The sequence below is a fragment of the Hypanus sabinus genome, chromosome 28, assembly GCF_030144855.1.
Source record: "Hypanus sabinus isolate sHypSab1 chromosome 28, sHypSab1.hap1, whole genome shotgun sequence".
NCBI classification, from domain to species: Eukaryota; Metazoa; Chordata; class Chondrichthyes; order Myliobatiformes; family Dasyatidae; genus Hypanus; species Hypanus sabinus.
Genome location: NC_082733.1, coordinates 25,814,889 through 25,834,841, shown reverse-complemented (window position 1 = coordinate 25,834,841; position 19,953 = coordinate 25,814,889). Strand labels below are relative to the sequence as shown.

At 42.9% G+C, this 19,953-nt stretch overlaps 2 protein-coding genes across 7 annotated transcripts in view; both read right to left on the bottom strand.

Annotated features, from left to right (window-relative positions):
• LOC132382506 (unconventional myosin-Vc-like) overlaps positions 1–13,566 on the bottom strand; it is a 127,029-nt gene extending 113,463 nt beyond the window's left edge. For 2 of the 3 annotated variants that reach the window (XM_059952773.1, XM_059952775.1), the window contains exon 1: positions 13,354–13,565. In XM_059952773.1, the coding sequence (XP_059808756.1) occupies positions 13,354–13,380 (27 nt within the window). In that variant the 5' untranslated portion in view covers positions 13,381–13,565. Of the gene's footprint in view, positions 1–13,353 lie in introns of all 3 variants that reach the window. The other variant, XM_059952774.1, reaches the window with a different exon arrangement.
• Positions 13,567–16,157: 2,591 nt separating this feature from the next.
• The window catches only part of myo5aa (myosin VAa), a 245,195-nt gene continuing 241,399 nt past the window's right edge, over positions 16,158–19,953 (bottom strand). The window contains exons 40-41 of one of the 4 annotated variants that reach the window (XM_059952769.1): positions 19,837–19,917; positions 16,158–18,801 (exon numbers count right to left, since the gene is read on the bottom strand). In XM_059952769.1, the coding sequence (XP_059808752.1) occupies positions 18,649–18,801; positions 19,837–19,917 (234 nt within the window). In that variant the 3' untranslated portion in view covers positions 16,158–18,648. The remainder of the gene's footprint in view (positions 18,802–19,836; positions 19,918–19,953) is intronic. The other 3 variants (XM_059952770.1, XM_059952771.1, XM_059952772.1) reach the window with 3 other exon arrangements.

The following is a 19,953-nucleotide window of genomic DNA, read 5'->3' as shown; positions in this document are numbered from 1 at the left end:
GCAGACTCTCTGCTACCTCAAAACTTCCTGCCCCTCCACCTATCTTTCTATTGTCTGTAAACTTGGCCACAAAGTTATCAATGCCATCATCCAAATCATTGACATATAATGTGAAAAGAAGCAGTCCCAATACCGGAGGCAACAGAACATCACCAGCCACTGGCAGCCATGGGAATTTATTCCCACTTCATTCCCACATTTTGCCTCCTGCCAGTCAGCCAATCTTCCATTGAAGCTAGTATCTTTTCCTTGAATACCATGGGCTCTCATCTTGTTAAGCAGCCTCATCTGTAGCTTTCTGAAATTCCAAGTAAACAACATCCACTGACTCTCCTTTGTCTATCTTGCCTATTATTTACTCAAAGAATTCCAACAGATTTTTCAGGTAAGACTTCCCTTTAAGGAAACCATTCTGACTTTGGCCTACTTTATCATCCCCACCCTTAATAATGGATTCCATCAGCTTCCCAACCACTGAAGTCATGCTAACTGGTTCCTAGGGGTATGGTGAGCAGTTTTGGGCCCTTTAACTTAGAAAGGATGTGCTGAAACAGGAGAGGGTTCAAAGGAAGTTCATCAAAATGATTCAGAATTGAACAGCTTGTCATATGAAGAGCATTTGATGGCTCTGGACCTGTAGTCACTGGAATTTAGAAGAATGAGGGGTAATCTCATTGAAACCAATCAAATGGTGAAAAGCTTTGATAGGGTGGATGTCGAGGGGATATTTTCAATGGTGGGAGAGTCCCAGAATAAAGGGGTGTCCTTACAGAACAGAGATGAGAAGGAATTCCTTTGTCTAGAGAGTGGTTAATCTGTGGAATTCTTTGCCACCGGCAGCTGTGGAGACCAAGTCTTTATGCACAGTAAGGCAGACGTTGACAGATTCTTAACTGGTCAAGTCATGAAGGGATAAAGGGAGATTGGGGCTCAGAGGGAAAATGGATCAGCCATGATGAAATGACAGAGTACACTCGATGGGCCAAAAGGCCTAATTCTGCTCCTATATCTTATGGTCTTATGATCTTATAATTCCCTTTCTTCTGCCTCCTTCACTTCTTAAAGAGTGAAATGACATTTGCAATACTCCAGTCCTCCAGAACCAATCTAGAGATTCTGGACAGATCATTACTAATGTTTCCACAACCTCTTCAGCCTCCTTCAGAACCCAGAGCTGTAGTCTATCTTGTCCAGATAACTATCTCCCTTCAAGAACTCTCAGCTTCCCAAACACCTTGCCTCATCTCCAACATTCTCAAATTTCTGACATACTGCTTGTGTCTTCTACAGTGAAGACTAATGCAAAATACTTATTAAGCTCGTCTGCCATTTTTTTTGTTCCCCATTACTATCCCTCCAGTGTCATTTTACAGCAGTCTGATATCTACTCTCGCCTCTTTCAGTCTTTATGTATCTAAAAATTCTTTCAGTATCCTCTTTTTTATTATTGGATATCTTACCTGCATATTTTAACTCTTCTCTCCCCATGGCTTTTTTAGTTGCCTTCTGTTGGGTTTTAAATGTCCTTAACACCAGTTTGGTTTCCTAACCCACTAATTTTTCCTATATTATTTGCCCTCTGTTTTGCTTTTATGCTGTCTTTGATTTCCTCTGTCAGCCGTGGTTGTCTCATCCTTCCTTTAGAATACTTCATCTTTGAAATACATCTATCCTGCACCTTTTGAATTTCCCCCAGAAACTGCATCCATTGTTATTCTGCCATCATCCCTGATAGTGTCCTCTTCCAATCAACTTCTGCCAGCTCCTCTCTCATGCCTCTGTAATTCCTCTTACTCCACTATATTACTGATACATCCAACTTCATCGCTCCCTCTCAAACTGCAGGGTGAATTCTATCATATTACGACCACTGTCTCTTTAAAGTTCCTTTACCTTAAACTCCCTAATCAAAACTGGTTCATTATACAACACCCAATCCAGAATTGCCTTTCCCCTAATGGGCTCAGACACAAGCTATTCGAAAAGGACATGCCTTTTTATCTCCCACTCTAATTTATATTTGGAGGTCTGAATATAACTCCCATCAGGGTATTTTTACTGTGTCTTATGTCACCTCTTTCTAAGGATTTGTGTTAATTTCTTATCCACAGAACCACCTCACCCCCTCTGCCAATCTGCCTGTCCTTTCAATACAATGTGTATCCTTAGAAGTTAAGCTCCCAACCATGATCTTCTTTTAGCCACAGCTCAGTGATGCCCACGAGGTCAAACCTGCCAATCTCTAACTGCGCTATAACATCATTTACCTTATTCCGTATATTGTGTGCATTCAAATATACATCTTCAGTCCAGTATTCATCATCTTTTTTGATTTTGCCTCAATGTTACACTTCACCTCATCCCACTGACTGCCATTTTGCCTGATTATCTGCCTGTCCTTCCTCAGAGTCTCACTACACACTGAATCAACTTGCATACCAACTGCCCCATCCTCAGCCCTACTTGACCACAAGGATATTGGTTCACATCTAGCCCATTCTTTTTATACAGGTCACATATTTCCCCAGAAAAGATCCTGAAATCCTGCCCCTGCACCACTTCCTCAGCCACTCATTCATCTGCACTACCATCCTATTCCTGCCCGAACTGGTACTTGATTCTGGAAGCAATCCAGAGATGACTACCTTGGAGATCCTGCTCTTCAGCCTCTTCCTTAACTCCATATACTCACTGCACAGGATCTCTTCCCGCTTTCTACCTACCTCATTGGTGACAATGAATACCATGACCTTTGGCTGCTCACCCCCCTCTTGAGAATCTTCTGAGACATCCTGGAACCTAGCACTTGGGAGGCTGCACAACATCCTGAAATCACTTTTGTCCCTTAACTATTGTGTCTTGTATGACTACAGCTCTGCCTGACTTTCCCCTCCCCTGCCAAACCTCAGAGCTGGTCACAATACCACTGGCCTGGCTGCACCTGTTACGGCTGATGGGTCATCACCCCCAGCAAAAAAAAGGTATACCGAGGGAAATTGCCTCAGGGGAGCCTTGTATTGACTGCTTACCCCCTTTCTTCTCTGGTGGCCACCCATCTGCTATCTGAAGCCCGCACTCTGGGTGTGACCACCTCAGAAGAAGTCTCATCCATGAGGTTTTCAGCCTGCCAGATGGTTCTGAGGACTTTCAGCTGCAGTTCCTTGACTTCTGTCAGTCAGGAGCCGGAGTTGAATGCACTTCCTGCAGATGTAGTTATCAGGGAGACAGTTAGGGACCCTGAAATCCCACATCTTACAGGCGGAGCATTTCACCGCTTAAATAACTTGCTGCCTACACTTGTTATGCCTCTATCTTCTCAAGCTTAAGTTCCACTCTGCATCTGTTCTCACCAACAGCTGCTGAGCCAAAGCCCGGCCGCCTTAACACTGTCCACTCCGACAGCGTCAGCTCTACTTGCATTTCGCTTCTTTTTATTGCCCCTGCCAAGTCCCAAGGGATCGTTATGACTGCAGCCTGCCAAGAAGTTTTGAAAGGCACCTGCTTAGTCCCCTGATCAGGGTCACGTGAAGCCAGGGGAGCAGGTGGTGGACGGTCGCACGAGCAGCCAGTGATTACTACAACTCCTGGAAATGCGACCACTGACGCCAAGCAGACAATTGCTGAAGAGTACTGAGGTCATCATCTTGTAAAGACACTGCCCAGAAGGAGGCAATGGAAAACCACTTCTGTAGAATTTGCCAGCAACAATCATGGTCATGGAAAGACCACGATCATCTATGTCATGACACGGTACGTAATGATGCTGATGATGAAATCCTGGGACTTGCTGCCTAGTTTTCAATGAAGCATCCTCGACTCACAGTGTCTGGATAGCATGACTGGGATTTCCATTTCTTTGGAATGATCTGTTATTCACTCCTTCAGAGTCAAGCAGCCAATCAGCCTCCACGGTCTGGTTCCAGGCAACTTAAAGGGACCTTCCAGTCAGTCCTGGGAGCCTTAAATCACTTACCCTTTCAGGTAAGCCCCTCCCCAGCTATCTCCCACACCCTAATGCATACGATGCTCACCCAAACACCCTCATCCCTTCCTCTGGTCACTCCCAGTATAAACCGCAAGCCTCCACCACCATCACCACCCAGCTGCACCCAAAGTCTCTCCCCCGTCCCCAAATCCGTACCGTGGGCTTCACTAGACCATACATCTTTGAAACCTGGGAGTAAACTGGGGCACCCAGAGGAAACCCACGTGGTCAAACCCCAGATGGTGATCACTGGTGCTGTATAATGACTGCGCTAACTATTATGCTACTGTACAACCTCAACAGTGACACTTCAGGTCAAAGACCCTCCATAAAAACAGGAAAGGAAAGAAAATAATTTAATGTTAAATTGCAGGGTATTTATGTTTTACTCCCATCATGGAACTTGAACAAGGAAGATTTAATCTTGCAGGGCATTAACCATTTGTACAATATAAGAAGTTCCCTAATGTGTGTGCATCTGTAAATAATGCAGTTGGGCAAATCTGGAATCAGAACCAGGTTTGATATCACCAGCATATGTCGTGAATTTTGTTAACTTTGCAGCAGCAGTACAATGCTATACTTGATAATATAGGAAAAATGTGAATTACAATAAGTATATATATGTATATCAAATAGCTAAATTAAATAAGTGATGCAAAAACAGAAATAAGGAACTAGTGACAGAGTGTTTGTGGTTTCAACGTCCATTCAGAAGTCAGATGGCGGAGAGGTAGAAGCTGTTCCTGAATCACTGAGTGTGTGCCTTCAGGCTTCTGCACCTTGTTCCTGATGGCAACAGTGAGAAGAGGGCAAGAGCTGTGTGGTGACGGTCCTTTATAGTAAAACTATGGTAAGTGCCTCTGCTTTCCATAATTCCTCCCTTCCTTTATTTGCTGGACCTTCCTGTTTATCCACATCCAGATAATGACTTCTCTCTCAGCCAATGCCAGGTAGCTCTCTTGATTCACAGCCCAAGATGAAGAAACATCAGAATATTTGCTTCTCAATGAAAAGCATAGGGGGTAAATTCAGCCACAGATGGGGACAAACATAAAAGATTTTTGAATCTGAAACAGGAATACAAAAAGCTTCTACAGCAGAGTATATTGAAAAAAAATCTTTGAGAGAATGAATATAACCATCACGTCAAACATTCCACAGAATGAAATCACACTCATTTACATTTTGGGTGGGGACGCCCTGCAGAATGAGAAAACCTGACTTTGCTAAACTTATTTTGTGGTATTACACAGTGAGAATGGTAGAGTCAGCTCACTTCAGCAGGGAAGCAGCAAGTACAGTAAGCAGTTTTAGCACCATTAATATTGGTAAACCTCCAAAAGGAGCACGACCTTGTCGTATTGGAGGCTCAGGAGCCTCAATGACCCAGCGAGCTATGTTGGCTGGAGTCAGGGCTTTATGCTTTGGCTCTTGGTAGGGACACCCATGCCAAACAGGTCAAAGGGTAGAGGCCAGACTAGAAGTGGTCCAATGGTCCTCCAGGTTTGAGGGTTCGGCTCAGGGCTAACAACCCTGACTGGTGAAACAAAACTGTTACAGAAACAGCAATGGAGAATCGGAGTACAACGGTATTCCTGAGTCTCCAACTGGGACTTGCATGACTGACAGTTGAAAAAACCGAGAGGAAGCCACTGACATGATGAAGGATGCCCTGAGCACCACCAGGGATGGAGGACCTTCATTGCTGCCCTGAGCGCCACCAGGGATGGAGGACCTTCATTGCTGCCCTGAGCACCACCAGGGATGGAGGACCTTCATTGCTGCCCTGAGCACCACCAGGGATGGAGGACCTTCATTGCTGCCCTGAGCACCAGCAGCGCAATAGGCAGTAAGTTATCTAGGGGGAAATAGACACATAGAAAATAGGTGCAGTCTATCTTAGCTAATTCACGTCTCATACCTTCAAAGTTACCCTTCTTTAAGTTCAGAACCTTTGTTTCTGAATTAACTATGTCACTCTCCATCTTAATGAAGAATTCCACCATATTATGGTCACTCTTACCCAAGGTAAGAGTGACATGACATGACACACATGACAAAAGGTGCAATCGGAAAGAAGTGGAAACTAACCAAACAATAAGATAATTAGAGGGATAACTAGAAGTTTCAAATAAAGTTCTCAAAAGAGAGAGGGGAAAATGAACAGGCAGAGTTTAAGGTAGAAGTACAAGAGACTAAATTCTTGGAACTGGAATTAGATAAAGAGGAGAGCTCTGGACAAGTTAGAGTTAAGTATTCTCATAGTTTATGTGGAAACCCAGAATTGGTGGATAATGTCACCAAGGAGTAGTTTGTAAATGAGTAACTAAATTGCTAAGGATGAATCACTGGAGAACACTGGGGATATAAAGGTTCAGTGACAGAGTGAGATAGTGTTGCTGGACAAGCCCTGGCTACTAATGAACAGGAATGTGCAACCATTCCACAAGGAGGTAGTCGAGGAGAGGCTTTGCAGTGGAACCTCATTCACACCAAAGCCCGAAAATAGAAATAATCAGGGATTGACAACCTTCACGGTGACTTTGGTTAAGTCACATGATTGGGATGGCTAGATTTATTCAAATAGTGACCCATGACTGAAATGGAGATATCTGATTGGCAGGGTGTGTCACCTCTGCTTATGGAGACATGTGACTCATAGCTTGGTTTAAAACACAGTTTGTAGAGAGATAGAAACTGGTTATAGAGAGTCATTGGGGATGTAAAGGCATTCAGAATGAGAAACATGAAGTGCACCATAAACTGGCTTCACTTCTATAACCTTCGGACAAAATGCAACTCTAACTCAATTCAAATGCATCAGATTGGTCCATTATATATTGAGGTTTGTGAGAATGGTTGGCAGGGGCTGGGGGATGGGTGAGATCAGGGCAGGGAACTGCACATCAATGGGGATGGATGTATGAAGCAACAACTTCATGAACTAGGCACAGCGTTCATGAACAGTATGAAACTACATGGTCAGACCCTGCCTAGGCTCCAACTTTGTTTTTTTTTGGTGTGTTTTAGTTTAATTTTGAGATACAGCATGGTAACAGGGTCTGCGCCACCCAATTACAGCCATGTGACCAATTAGTCCAGCAGCCCTTGGACCCATCCTTGGAATGCGGGGGTACATCCTGGCAGAATCCCACACCGTCACTGGGAGAATATACAGGCTCCTTATGGGCAGCAGTGGTGGGTTTTGAAAGGTTTTGAACAGTGCACTTATTATGCCATTGCCTCTGCCCTCTACTTCACCCTGTCCCACCTAGAAAAGGAAACCTCATACACCAGGATGCTGTTCATCAACTTCAGCCTGATAACTACCACGATCGTCCCTCAGACGCTGATGGGTAAACTGTCCTCGTTGGGACTCAAAGCCTTTCTCTGTAAAGTGATCTTGGATTTCTTGATAGAAAGAGTCCCATCAGTTCGAGTTGGCAGCAATATCTCAAGCTCCATCACGCTGAGCACTGGCGCCCTCCCCACCCTGCTGCTTACGCTGCTGACTCAAGGCCGCACTGCCTTATCCAACTTAAACTGCATCGCCGAGTTCGCTGATGGTACCAAAGTGTTTGGTCTCATCAGCAACAATGAAGAGTTGGCATATTAAAGAGGAGGTCGAGAGGCTTGGCAAACGATGACAGCACAACAACCTGAGCCACAATGGGACACGGCAAAAGAGAAGATCGTGGACATCAGGAAAGTGCAGTTCAATCACTTTCCATTGCACATGGAGAGAGTGATGATCAGCAAGTTCCTTGGTGTGCACATAATGGACGATCTAACCTGGACCCACAATACCTCCTCATTAGTCAAGAAACACAGCAGCAACTACACTTTCTGAGAAGATTGAGGTGTGCAAGGCTCCCTGCCTGCATTCTAACAGCTTTCTACAGGAGCACCATTGAGAGTGTCCTGTCTGCATCACTGTGCGGGGCAGAAGCTGCAAGACATCAGTTTGTAAGACCATACGCAGGGTAGTTATCAAAAGGATCACAAGGGTCTCCCATTCCCCTACTTTTGAGGATGGCACCGTGTACGAAGGACCCATATCCCCACGACCCATCCACAATGTTTTTGATCTGCTACTATCAGGAAGGAGATTCAGGAGCACCAAGACTAGGACAGGCAGACTGACGCACCATGGTGGCATAGCAGATCCTACAACACTATTACAGCTTTGGGCGTTGAAGTTTGGTCTTCATTTCAGCTGACTGGTTGGCTGCTTCTTCCTGCAGGCTGTAAGACTTATGAATAGCCTGCCACCATCAAGGTCTAGTCACTAGGGCAGTGAGCTCTTTATGTGGCAGCTTGAACCACATCATCAAGTTCGCCGATGACACGACCATGGTGGGTCTCATCAGCAAGAACGACGAGTCAGTTTACAGAAGGGAGGTGCAACAGCTAATGGTCTGGTGCAGAGCCAACAACCTGTCTTTGAATGTGAACAAAACAAAAAAGATGGTTGTTGACTTCATGAGGGCACAGAGCGACCACTCCCCACTGAACATCGATGGCTCCTCAGTAGAGATCGTTAAGAGCACCAAATTTCTTGGTGTTCACCTGGCAGAGAATCTCACCCGGTCCCTCAACACCAGCTCCATAGCAAAGAAAGTCCAGCAGCGTCTCTACTTTCTGCAAAGGCTGAGGAAAGTCCATCTCTCACCCCCCCCCCCCCCCCCAATCCTCATCACGTTCTACAGGGGTTGTATTGAGAGCATCTCGAGCAGCTGCATCACTGACTGGTTCAGAAATTGCACCATCTCGGATGGCAAGACCCTGCAGTGGATAGTGAGGCCAGCTGAGAAGATCATCAGGGTCTCTCTTCCTGCCATTACAGACATTTACACTACACGCTGCATCCGCAAAGCAAACAGCATTATGAAGGACCCCACACACCCCTCATACAAACCCTTCTCCCTCCTGCCATCTGGGAAAAGGCTCTGAAGCATTCGGGCTCTCACAACCAGAGTATGCAACAGTTTCTTCCCTCAAGCTATCAGTCTCCTCAATACCCAAAGCCTGGACTGACACCTTACTGCCCTTTTGTCTTATTTATTATTTATTGTAATGCCTGCACTGTTTTGTGTACTTCATGCAGTCCTGGGTAGGTCTGTAGTCTAGTGTAGTTTTTCTCTGTGTTCTTTTTTACATAGCTCAGTCTGGTTTTTGTGTTGTGTCATGTAACACCATGGTCCTGAAAAACATTGTCTCATGTTTACTGTGTATTGTACCAGCAGTCATGGTTGAAATGACAACAAACAAAAAGTGACTTGATTTGACTGTTTTCTTAACTTTTCTGATAATATTTTGTTTTATGTTCTGTGTGTGATATATGTTTTATGGGAGCCCCGTGGTCTGGAATAATGTTTCATTTGATTGTGTGTATGTACAATCAGAAGATAATAGATTTGAACTTGGACTTGTATACCATGTCTTAGACTTTAAAACTTAAAGAGTTAAAATTTCAAAGATGTGTTTTAAATGCATTTCAATGAATTCCAATGAACGGATTGAAATGCTTAAAATGTGAAAGGGGTAAAGCCAGAAATCATTCCCTCCGGCGGAAGAATCAATGACAAGGAATTAATGAACTCCTGCATTCCAAACAAAAATATTAAAAATGATAAACACTCCTAATATTGGAACCTAGTATTTCAGGGGAGAAATCAAGAAGTATGTTCATGTGATGGATGGGGGGGGGGGGGGGGACTGGGAAATTTTACCCTGTTCCTCCCCTCCCCCCCCTCCACTCGCCTATGAACTCTATTGTTGCTGGAATGACTGTAGATACTAGAAGGAAACTGGATAGTTTTGATTGGGTGTGGCCAAGAAGAAGGTGGAGTAAAGGCAGGCAAGAAGCCAAGGGATAAACCTACCCTAATCTAAATAAATAGCAGAGCCAAACTGAGGAGCTGAAAAGCTCATTTCAGAATCAGGTTTAAGATCACCAGCATATGGCATCAAATTTGTTAACTTATGGCAGCAGTACAATGCAATACACGATAATAGTGAAAAAAAGCTGTGAATTACAGTAAATATATATATTATAGTTAAGTTAAAATAAGTAGTGTAAAAAATCAGAAATGAAAAAGTAGTGAGGTAGTGTTCATGGGTTCAATGTTCATTTAGAAATCAGATGTTAGAGGGGAAGAAGCTGCTCCTGAATCACTGAGTGTGCGCCTTCAGGCTCCTGTACCTCCTCCCTGATGGTAACAATGAGAAGAGACAAGGTGCTAGCTGATGTGGGTCCTTAGTGATGGACACCATCTTCCTAAGGTACCGCTCCTTGAAGAGGTCTTGGATACCATGGAGGCTAGTACCCATGAAGGAGCCGACTAACTTCTCAAGTTACTGCCACTTACTTTGATCTTATGCAGTACCAAACAGTGACGCAGCCAGTCAGAATGCTCTCCCCAGTACATTTGTAGTTTTTTAAAATGTTTTAGTTAACATACACTCCTATTCAACAATTTACTGCATATTGTTGACAGCTCCCTCCTGTTCTTCTATTCCATTACCCATTCCAGCTCTCCTTTTACCCCTTCTCTTCTCCTCACCTGCCTATCACATCGCTCTCGTGCCCCTTCTTTTTCCCCTTCTCCCATGATCCACTCTCCTCACCAGATTCCTTATTTTTCAGCCCTTTTTCTTTTCCACCTATCACCTCTCATCTTGTCACATCATCCACTTTCCCCCACTCACCTACCTTCTCCCTCACTTGGATTCACCTATCACCTTCTAGCTTTTACACTTCCCTTCCACCCACCTTCTTATTCTAGCTTCTGCCCCTTTCCTTTGCCATTCTGGCGAATGGCCTCAACCTGAAACGTCGACTCTGATTCGCTGAGTTCTTCCAGCATTTTATGTGTGTTAGCCTGGATTTCTGGCATCTGCACAATTTCTTGGTTGGGTGATACGTTTCTTTTAATATATTCAAATTATACAGCTTCTCAAAATGTTGGAAGAATGATGATGCAGCCACTTTGATTCTTGTACAAAGCAAGTGGTGTGATAGGCAGTTAGGTCATAACGAGAGGTTTTGGCACAGTTGCCTTCATAAATCAAAGAACTTAGTACAGGAGTTAGGATGTTGTGCTGAGGTTGTACTAGACATTGGTGAGGCCTAAATTGGGAGTATTGTGTGCAGTTCTGGTCACCTACCTACAGGACTGATGCCAGTAAGACTGAAAGAGTGTAGAGAAAATTTACAAGGATGCTGTCAGGACTTGAGGGCCTGAGTTCAAAGGCAAGGTTGAATAGGTTTGGAATTTATTCTTTAGAGCTTAGGAGAATAACAGGAGATTTGATAGAGGCAGACACAATTAGGAGGCATGTAGGTCGGGTAAACACAAATAGGCTTTTCCACAGAGGGTGGGTGAGAATATAAGTGTAGATCATGGGTTAGGGGTGAATGATGAAATATTTAGACCAAAATACCATTAAGACATAGGAACAGAATTAGACCACCTGGCCTATTGAGTCTGTTGTGGCAATGACTTCCACAGATACACCACCCTCTGGCTAAAGAAATTCCTTCTCACCTCTGTTCTAAATGGACACCTCTCTATTCTGAGATTGTGCCCCCTGGTCCTAGACTCACTCTGGGAAACAGCCTCTCAACATCCACTCTATCTAGGGCTTTCAATACTCACTAGGTTTCAATGAGATCCCCCTTGCTCATCTGTCTAAACTCCAGCAAGTGCAGGCCCATCGAGCACTACCCGTACATTAACCCTTTCATTCCAAGAATCATTTCATGAAATTCACTCTGGACCCTCTCCAGGTTTTGGAAATTTCTCACAGTTTAGAAAATAATTTGCACCTTTATTCCTTTTACCAAAGTGCATGATCATACACTTCCCTCTTGTATTCCATCTGCCACTTCTTTGCTCATTCTTCCAATCTTTTCAAGTCCTTCTATGCATGTTAGTATCTTTCCTGTTATACCATGGCCTCTTATCTTGTCAAAGGCCTTCTGAAAATCCAAGTAAACAGCAGCCTCTGACTCTCTTTTGTCTATCCTGCCTGTTATTTCCTCAAAGAATTTCAACAGATTTGTCAGGCAAGGTTTTCCCTTAAGGAGGTACTTCTTCAGAGGGTGTTGAGAGTGTGGAACGAGCTGCCAGAAGTGGTGAATTGGGTTCAATTTCAACATACAACAGAAATTTGTATAGGTACATGGATGGGAAGGGTATGGAGGGTTATGATCCAGGTGCAGGTTGATGGGACTAGGAAGATCAAAAGTTCATCATGGACTAGATGGACTAAAGGGTCTGTTTATGTGCTGCAGTGTTCTATGACTATGACTCTACAGTGTCAACACCTTTAACAGCAACAAGTTTTTTTCATTTTAAATTTCAATAGCAATGTGTTACGTTTAATGGCAGAATGAAAGTGGGTGTAGGTCATACGCATTTTGGAGATACACGCCCTCTGAACAATGACTAATTCCAATATTCCACATTCCCAACAGATCCATAAATTACTTGCCTAAAAATCTACTGCTCTCAGCCTTGTGCTTAAGAACAGCGAGGCCGTATATCTCTGGAGGAGATCCAGTGACTGAAGGCAAATGAAAATAGAAGGAAAAACCTGCAGATGCTGGATATTCAAAACAAAAAAAAACTACTAAAGCTGCCAAAAGGGAAATAGTGTCTCCGGTCCACAATAATTGGTCAGAACTGAGAACCACGCAAGTTAATTTGCAGTAGGAGACGTGGGAGCAGGCTGTATAGAAGAAAGGGAATGCCTGTAACAGGATGAGTATTGTCCAGTTCTGATGCTCTTTCTACAGATGCTGCCTGTCCTGTTGAGATCTTCTAGCATTTTCTGTCTCTGCTGCTGTAAAAAAATTAAAACCATTCTGGAGACTTGTCCCTGTCACAAGAACCAACCCATGGTACAGTTCCCTCTGTCCCAGACTTTCCTGCTAGGGAAACAGCATCTTCCTTGCCAAGTCTTTACCACAGCATCCTGGTACAGTATCCAGATGATGTCATACAACTGCTGTGCCAAGATGCCCAAACACACAGATATCACCTCTCTCTACAATCCGGAACCAACAAAGCCACGTCAGAAGGTCAATGCAATTGGCAAAAACTTGGATGAACAGCGCGCAATCTAGAAATGGACCCTCCTTACAAACCGGTTCCATATTGCTTGAGGCATTCCCCAAGAGCAAGCTGAATTCAGTTGGGGACTAAAATAGGGCGATGCCCCTCAAAAGCCCCCTTGGACCTCCACTTAACCCGGTAGCTAAAGGCGGGGAGAGCAAGCTAAAAGTTTCCAGCCAACTTGTTTCGCCTTGGTGCCGGCGCAGGGAGGAACTGCGGAGAGAGAGCTGGTTACCGAGTTACCTTGGTATAGAGTTCAGCTACTGCCATGGTCACGGGCTGGGTTGTTTCAGCAGGTGCTCGAGCGAGTTTCGCCGCTTCGGCTCATGGCCCGGGCTGGGAGTCGGCCGCCAGGTCCACCTGCTCTCCCACCTCTCTCTCTCCCTCCGCCCTCTTCTCCCTCTCACAGGTCCCACCTGTTTTGTTTACACACGCCAAAGTAATCCAGCTCGACTTTGCTCTGCCCGTCTCCCTCCCTCCCCATTCACTGCAAGCACCACCTCGCGACAGCAGAAGTTCCTGCACGCAACTCCTGTAAGTTAGCTGACAGGTAGGTGGGAAAATACTGCCCGAGCACAAAGCAGTGCGCTAGGATACACAGATTTAATCCTTTAAATATATGCAGCGCGACGCAGTATGCAAATGATGCATAAGATAAGGAGACGTGGCATTTGCACTTCAAATCACTTGTAATAAACTCCACTCACACCTCCACAAGTTTTATGACTCCCTAACAAGTGACATAATCTAAACAAAGCTTTAAGTAGCACTTCCTGTAACATTAGTAAGTCGCCGTAAATTCCCAAAAGAATTCGTGTGAAAAAGTTAGGAGATGCTTTTATAACTGACATCGTTATCAAACTTGTGCTATCTTTATGGCTTCTAATGATTCCGCCAAATCTATTTAATCAACATAACATTTCCTCTTCATAAAAGTCCATGTCGTTTGTTCCTTGTATCCCTCTGACAGAAGGGACACCAGTTCGCCATCACAACCATTAACAGCCCTCCAGAGAATCATTGGAAATACTTAAAAGTAGATCAATCTCTCAAACTAAGGGGATGTGATTCTTTGTCAAAATATTGGAAGATTTGCCTGCTGCGTTCCACCAGCATTTTGTGTGTGTTGGAAGATTTTGAAATGTAGTTCTAGCCAAATAACTAAGATCTTGTATTCATTTATTGCCTCTTCAATGTGGTACTGTCCGGTGTAAAATGGGAGGAGCAAACTGGCAGGAAGACGACAGAACCACGCATTACAACCGTAATCTCTGGACACACAGCACATTAACCTTGAAGTGGGCGCAGCACGAACATACACTCAGTGGCCGTGTCGTTAGGGCCGGGAGTCACCAAATGAAACGGCCGCCGAGTGTAAATAGATTTAGAAAGCGGGCAGTGTGGGGAACTGCGAAGTAGGAGATTAATGTCTAAGGGGGAGAGAGTGCAAGTGAATGAGGAACAGTGGGACCAGAAACGCAAGAACGTCTGCAGAAGCTGGAAATCCTGAGCAACACACACACCCAGTGCTGGAGGAAGTCGGCACGCCAGGGAGCATCTGTGGAAAAGAGCAAAAAGTGGAACTTTATGGCTGGGACGCTGAGTTCCTCCAGCATTTTGTGTGTTAACAGTGGGATCATGTTTTTTTAAAAAATATATTTATTTTGTGTTTACAGATACACCAGGGTAACAGGCCTTGCCAGCCCAATTACACCTATGTGACCAATCAACTTACTAACTCCTATGTTTTTGGAACGTGGGAGGAGACCGGAGCACCCGGAGGAGACCGGCGCAGTGGCGGGGTGAACTCCTTACCAGCAGCGGCAGATCCGAACCCACGTCGCCGACTCTGTAACCGTGTGATACTGTGCCGCCCAAAGCTGAGTAACGGCGCAGAGCTTGCAGGCAGGTCCAACAAATAGTCCAATAAACACAGCCGATACTCAGGCCTTCTTTGCAAGGGGGGGTGGGAGTTTAAAATGAGGCCTTGTTGCAGTTGTACAGAATGTTGGTGATTTTTCATCTGGGAGACGGTGCACGGCTTTGGTGACTTCATCTGTAAAACCTGCACATTGGAAGACCACCAGGCTAGTTCCTGGGACAAGACGGACTAAATAGTTCGGGCCTGTATTCGGTGGAAGTGAGAAAAAATTCGAGGCAACTTTATTGGAACCTACGAGCAAGTAAAGGGGTTTGACTGAGTAGATGTAGGCACGTTTCTGCTTGTGGGAGTCTTGAACAAAGGGAAACCACTACAAGGGGTTGGTCATTTAAAAGATCAAAGTACATTTATTATGAAAATATGTATACATTATACAACCTTGAGATTCCTGCCCTTACAGGCAGCCACAAAACAACGAAACCCCAAATGAACCGATTAGACTGTCAAACACTCAATGCGCAGAGAGAAAAGAATTGTGCAAACAATAAAAGTAAGCAAATGGCTTCAGAACTGAAGTGTTAGGAAAGACAGGAAGGTAGACATCACTGTACCCGCAGCAGGCCACAGCCTCAGTTCATCGCAAAGCTGAGTAATGATAGGTTCTTTTAAGAGACTTTTAGATAGGTACATGGAGCTTAGAGAAATAGAGGGCCATGGGGAAATCTAGTAATTTCTAAGATAGGGACATGTTCGGCACAACTTTGTGGGCTGAGGGGCCTGTATTGTGCTGTGGGTTTTCTATGTTTCTAAACCGAGGCGTGGAGACATTTCTTCTTGCAAATGGAGGCGAGAGGTGGAAGACGAATCACTATAAGTATTTATAGTGGGGTAGATAAGTATTTGATAAATTGAGGAAAAGTGGGGTATTGGTACAAAAGAGAGCCGAGGCCATTATCACATTAAATGCTGCAACAGCCTTGAAGGGTCTGATGGACTACTCCTGGTCCATTTTGTGTTCTTTTATTAATAGTGTTCAGATTCTCATTTTAATTGCAAAGCCATTCATATTCATCCATTTCAAGACATTCTCATTGTAAGCTAAACTGCATGGCTAAGTATTGTTAAGATCACCTAATGTTGTTGAGTGTTTGTTTTTTTCCCATATAACTTTCAGTGAGTTGTAAAAAGAAAACAATGTGTTGCACTCTTTTGAAGTGTTGATGCTCCAAAGTTCCAGGAGTTGTCCTGGCTCAGGGTACTAGCTTTAAACACCTCCGGAATAGTTTCACAAATCACACTGTTCAAGGCTAATTAGTATTTTCCAGCAATGCCTTCAGAGCAGGTGGCTCAGGCACCTAACAAGTTACTCGGACGGGTACTCGGGTAGGAAAGATTAGAATATGGGGTAAATGGGACTAACTTCAGTGGGAATTTTGGTCGGAATGGAACAATAGGAATGATGGTCCCATTTGCGTGCTATGCAACTCTAAATAAGAGATTCCCAAAACTGGCAGATATCAATCATTAAAACTAAGGCAGCTGGTTTATAGTGTTGAAATGTTTATTTTTACAAGTTGAACATTACTTTATTTCCTAAGTCAATATACATTTTCCATAATGCACACAGTTACTAATTGAAACGAACAGGAAACGCTACAGTGTTTTCAGAACTTTTCTGTACATCAATATCATACTATTGTTTGCTACCTGGTTAAGCACAATAGTTATCCAGGGTTAACATCAGTCATCAGCATACCATAGCAACAATTATGTTTTCAGCTGACCACTGTTGATAATTTAAGAATCTCCAGTTTCTTAACACCAAATACTACTAATGTACTTGCATTTTATGGTACCAAAAAGTTAAATGCAATATAAAGCAGGAAACATGAAACTATATATGGGGGAGAACTAAAGTGCATAAATAATATTTCAAAGGAAGATTGCCTTCATAGTTCGTTCATCTGTTGTGTCTTTGCTAAGTTCAGAGTTCACTTTCTTAACCCAGAATTTGTGTAAATGCCCTAAAACAAATCACTGCTGATGGAATGAGACACAATCGATGAGTGACAGCCAATAACTTGGAATATACTGCTTTCCCAGACAATCTTTCTTTAAAACATAAACCCTTTCTGTCTGCAGTCCTCTTGACAAAAAAAGCATCCTTTTTAGATTGACCAAAACATATTATGCTTTTTTAACAAATTAATTTTGGGTGAATTAAGTAAATATTTGACTGGGGTGGGGGGAAACTAGAGAACCTTGTACTTTAAGACTGGAATGTACAAAACTGCAAAACCCAAAATATGTAATGAATAAATCAAATATTCAATATTGTTTCTATCGAAGTATTGTCTAATTTGCTTAGCTAACATCAGTGGATTATATAAACCATTCTGCAGATATACAGAGCACTACACAGACTTTTACCATATGGGACTTAGAAATACCATATACCTCCCAGTTAAATATTGGGTTTTCCATTCAGACTATAAATAGGCACAAATAATACACCATTTAATATGTAAACCATTGTCCTGAAATCAGGTTTTTGAAATTGGCTACTTAAGTAATGAATTAAATAACTTAAAATATGTAAACAATGAAGGGTAGAACAAGTACATAAATTTTGGCCAGCATGAAGCGACGTTTTAAGTCAAATTTCGAATCAGAGTACCTATTGTCCTTAAAATAAGATATTCAAATTTTAAGAACTTTCAGAATTGATTCTACAGTACACCATCTGAGCTCTGAGAGATTGGAGTGATAGCAGTCCAATTAGGGTGATGCCTGCATCGTAACCACGGCAACTGACACACAACCTGACCCCAAGGTCACTAAATACTGCACTGAAAATACTGGAAAAAATACTTCTACTTTGCTTTTACAATTGTCATCCTTTACCCTAATATACACAGTAACAAATAAATGAAAGAGTTCCTGTAAAGTGTTAAGAAGTTCCAACAAGGGCATATTTAAAAGGTCAAAAGGTAATACGTCAAGTACTGAAAAAATGTTTTGTTCAATCTTCTATATTTTAACTATCCATCTGATATCCAAATAGCAATCTGAGATTTTGATATTTTGCCCTTTTGAGTGCTTTTGTGCTTTGTCAGAATTGGAACTTAAAACAATAACTAAAATATCTGCACAAATCAGTTTAAAATGGGTTTGAAAAAGTTGTAACATTGACGAGAAATATCTTTAATATGTCTTAACGTTACACAGTATGGTGTTAAATGATGCAGATCAGTAGATTCAGGGGACACTGGACAGGGCTACTATCATCATGTGCTAAGTTAAACACCATTATAATCTCTAGATTATATTCTAACAGAGATTTGTAGTCTACATCATTTGTATATTGACCATAAATAATAGTTATTAGACAAAATGATGCTATATCAGGCAGTTGTATTCCCCTTAGTTTAATGGCTAATAATTGAAGTATGACACAACCCTAATTTACAGTTGCTAAATCCAAAGTATATTCACTGAAACTGCGCAGTAGCAGTCATCACTGGATATTTATTGGTGCTGTATGAGGAGGTTCAGCATTTACTTTCGATGTACATTCTTTTCAAAGGCAGATACTTAAGCACTGCTCTAGCTGTGTGGGATGAATGGATATGATCCCCATCTTGCTTAACTCTTCCTCAGACACGTATCAGGAATCCAAGGTTCATACTGCTTGGAATCTGAATGCTCTCGAGCGCTAAAGAAGATGGATTGAAAGGGAACGTAACAGGGAATATGTGTTTGGCATCCATTAGCAACTGCGGAGAGTCTTTTCGGTTTTGTAAACGCACCTAGAGAGAAAGGAATAAAGATTAGTGAAATATTATTAACAGAGTTTTAATGGAATTGGAATTTATAAATATTCCTAATAGGTTACTAATCTGTAAGTTTTTTTTAACTAAACTATAGACAGTGCAATGATGCTAAATATTCATCTACAAACACTGATAATTACGAAAAACAAAGCAACTCAGTAAAAGGGCTACTTCCAGCACAGGAAGGAATGTGCAAGATTACAATTCTCTGCCTATTTTCTGGAGTGCTTTCCCTGAATATTTCACATAGGAAGTAAATTCTTATAAATAAAGCTGATGACTTCCCATTAACTATGTCACAGGGAACAAATTTAGCTCCAAGCCTGCATGACTTCTAAGCTTTAACTTCAAAATTCCATCTACTCAGCATGAAGCGCAAAGATTAGCTGGTATTTAAAATTTTCAGCTTCCCTGCACGTTAAAAGAGCCCATGATAAAATACCTTTCAACTATAAGAAGCTAGATTACTAAAACAACACTTCCTCCACATAAATACACTCTCAAGATGAGCAATGACATATCTTCAAGTCAGGGTAGTCTGAGTTTTTTTCCTAAGTTTTCAAAATTATAATTGTTGACAGCACATGGAAGCTCAACGTCAGGATGAGTCAACTACTAACGGCTCACTCTCTCCTCTAGCATTGGAGCACTGTGTGACTATGTCAACAGCACCACCCAAACATACGACCTTGACCAACAAAGAGGACAAGAGCAACTGAGGACACAGTCACATGACAACATATAGGTCCCCCTCCAAAAGGCACACTACCCCAAGTTGGGTATACCGTACGTCACTGTCGCTGGGTCTATATGCTGCATCTCCCCACCCAGCATCATTATGGAAGTATCTTCACCAGATAAATGACTGTGGTTCAAGAGACAGCACCTTCTCCAGGCCAATTTGAATTAGCACTCAGTTGACCTTGCCAATGGCACCCACAACTCAAAATGAATCCAACAACTGATACACAATGCCACCTCCCCTCCCATTTCATTGAATGAGACTCTTACCTGAATAGTGCGTATAAAAGACGCAGTTACACGCTCTTCGAATTCATTAACAGGAGTGTATAAATTTAAGACTTTCACAATCTGGGAAAGAAAGAAAATGCAGTTACCATGGGAAGG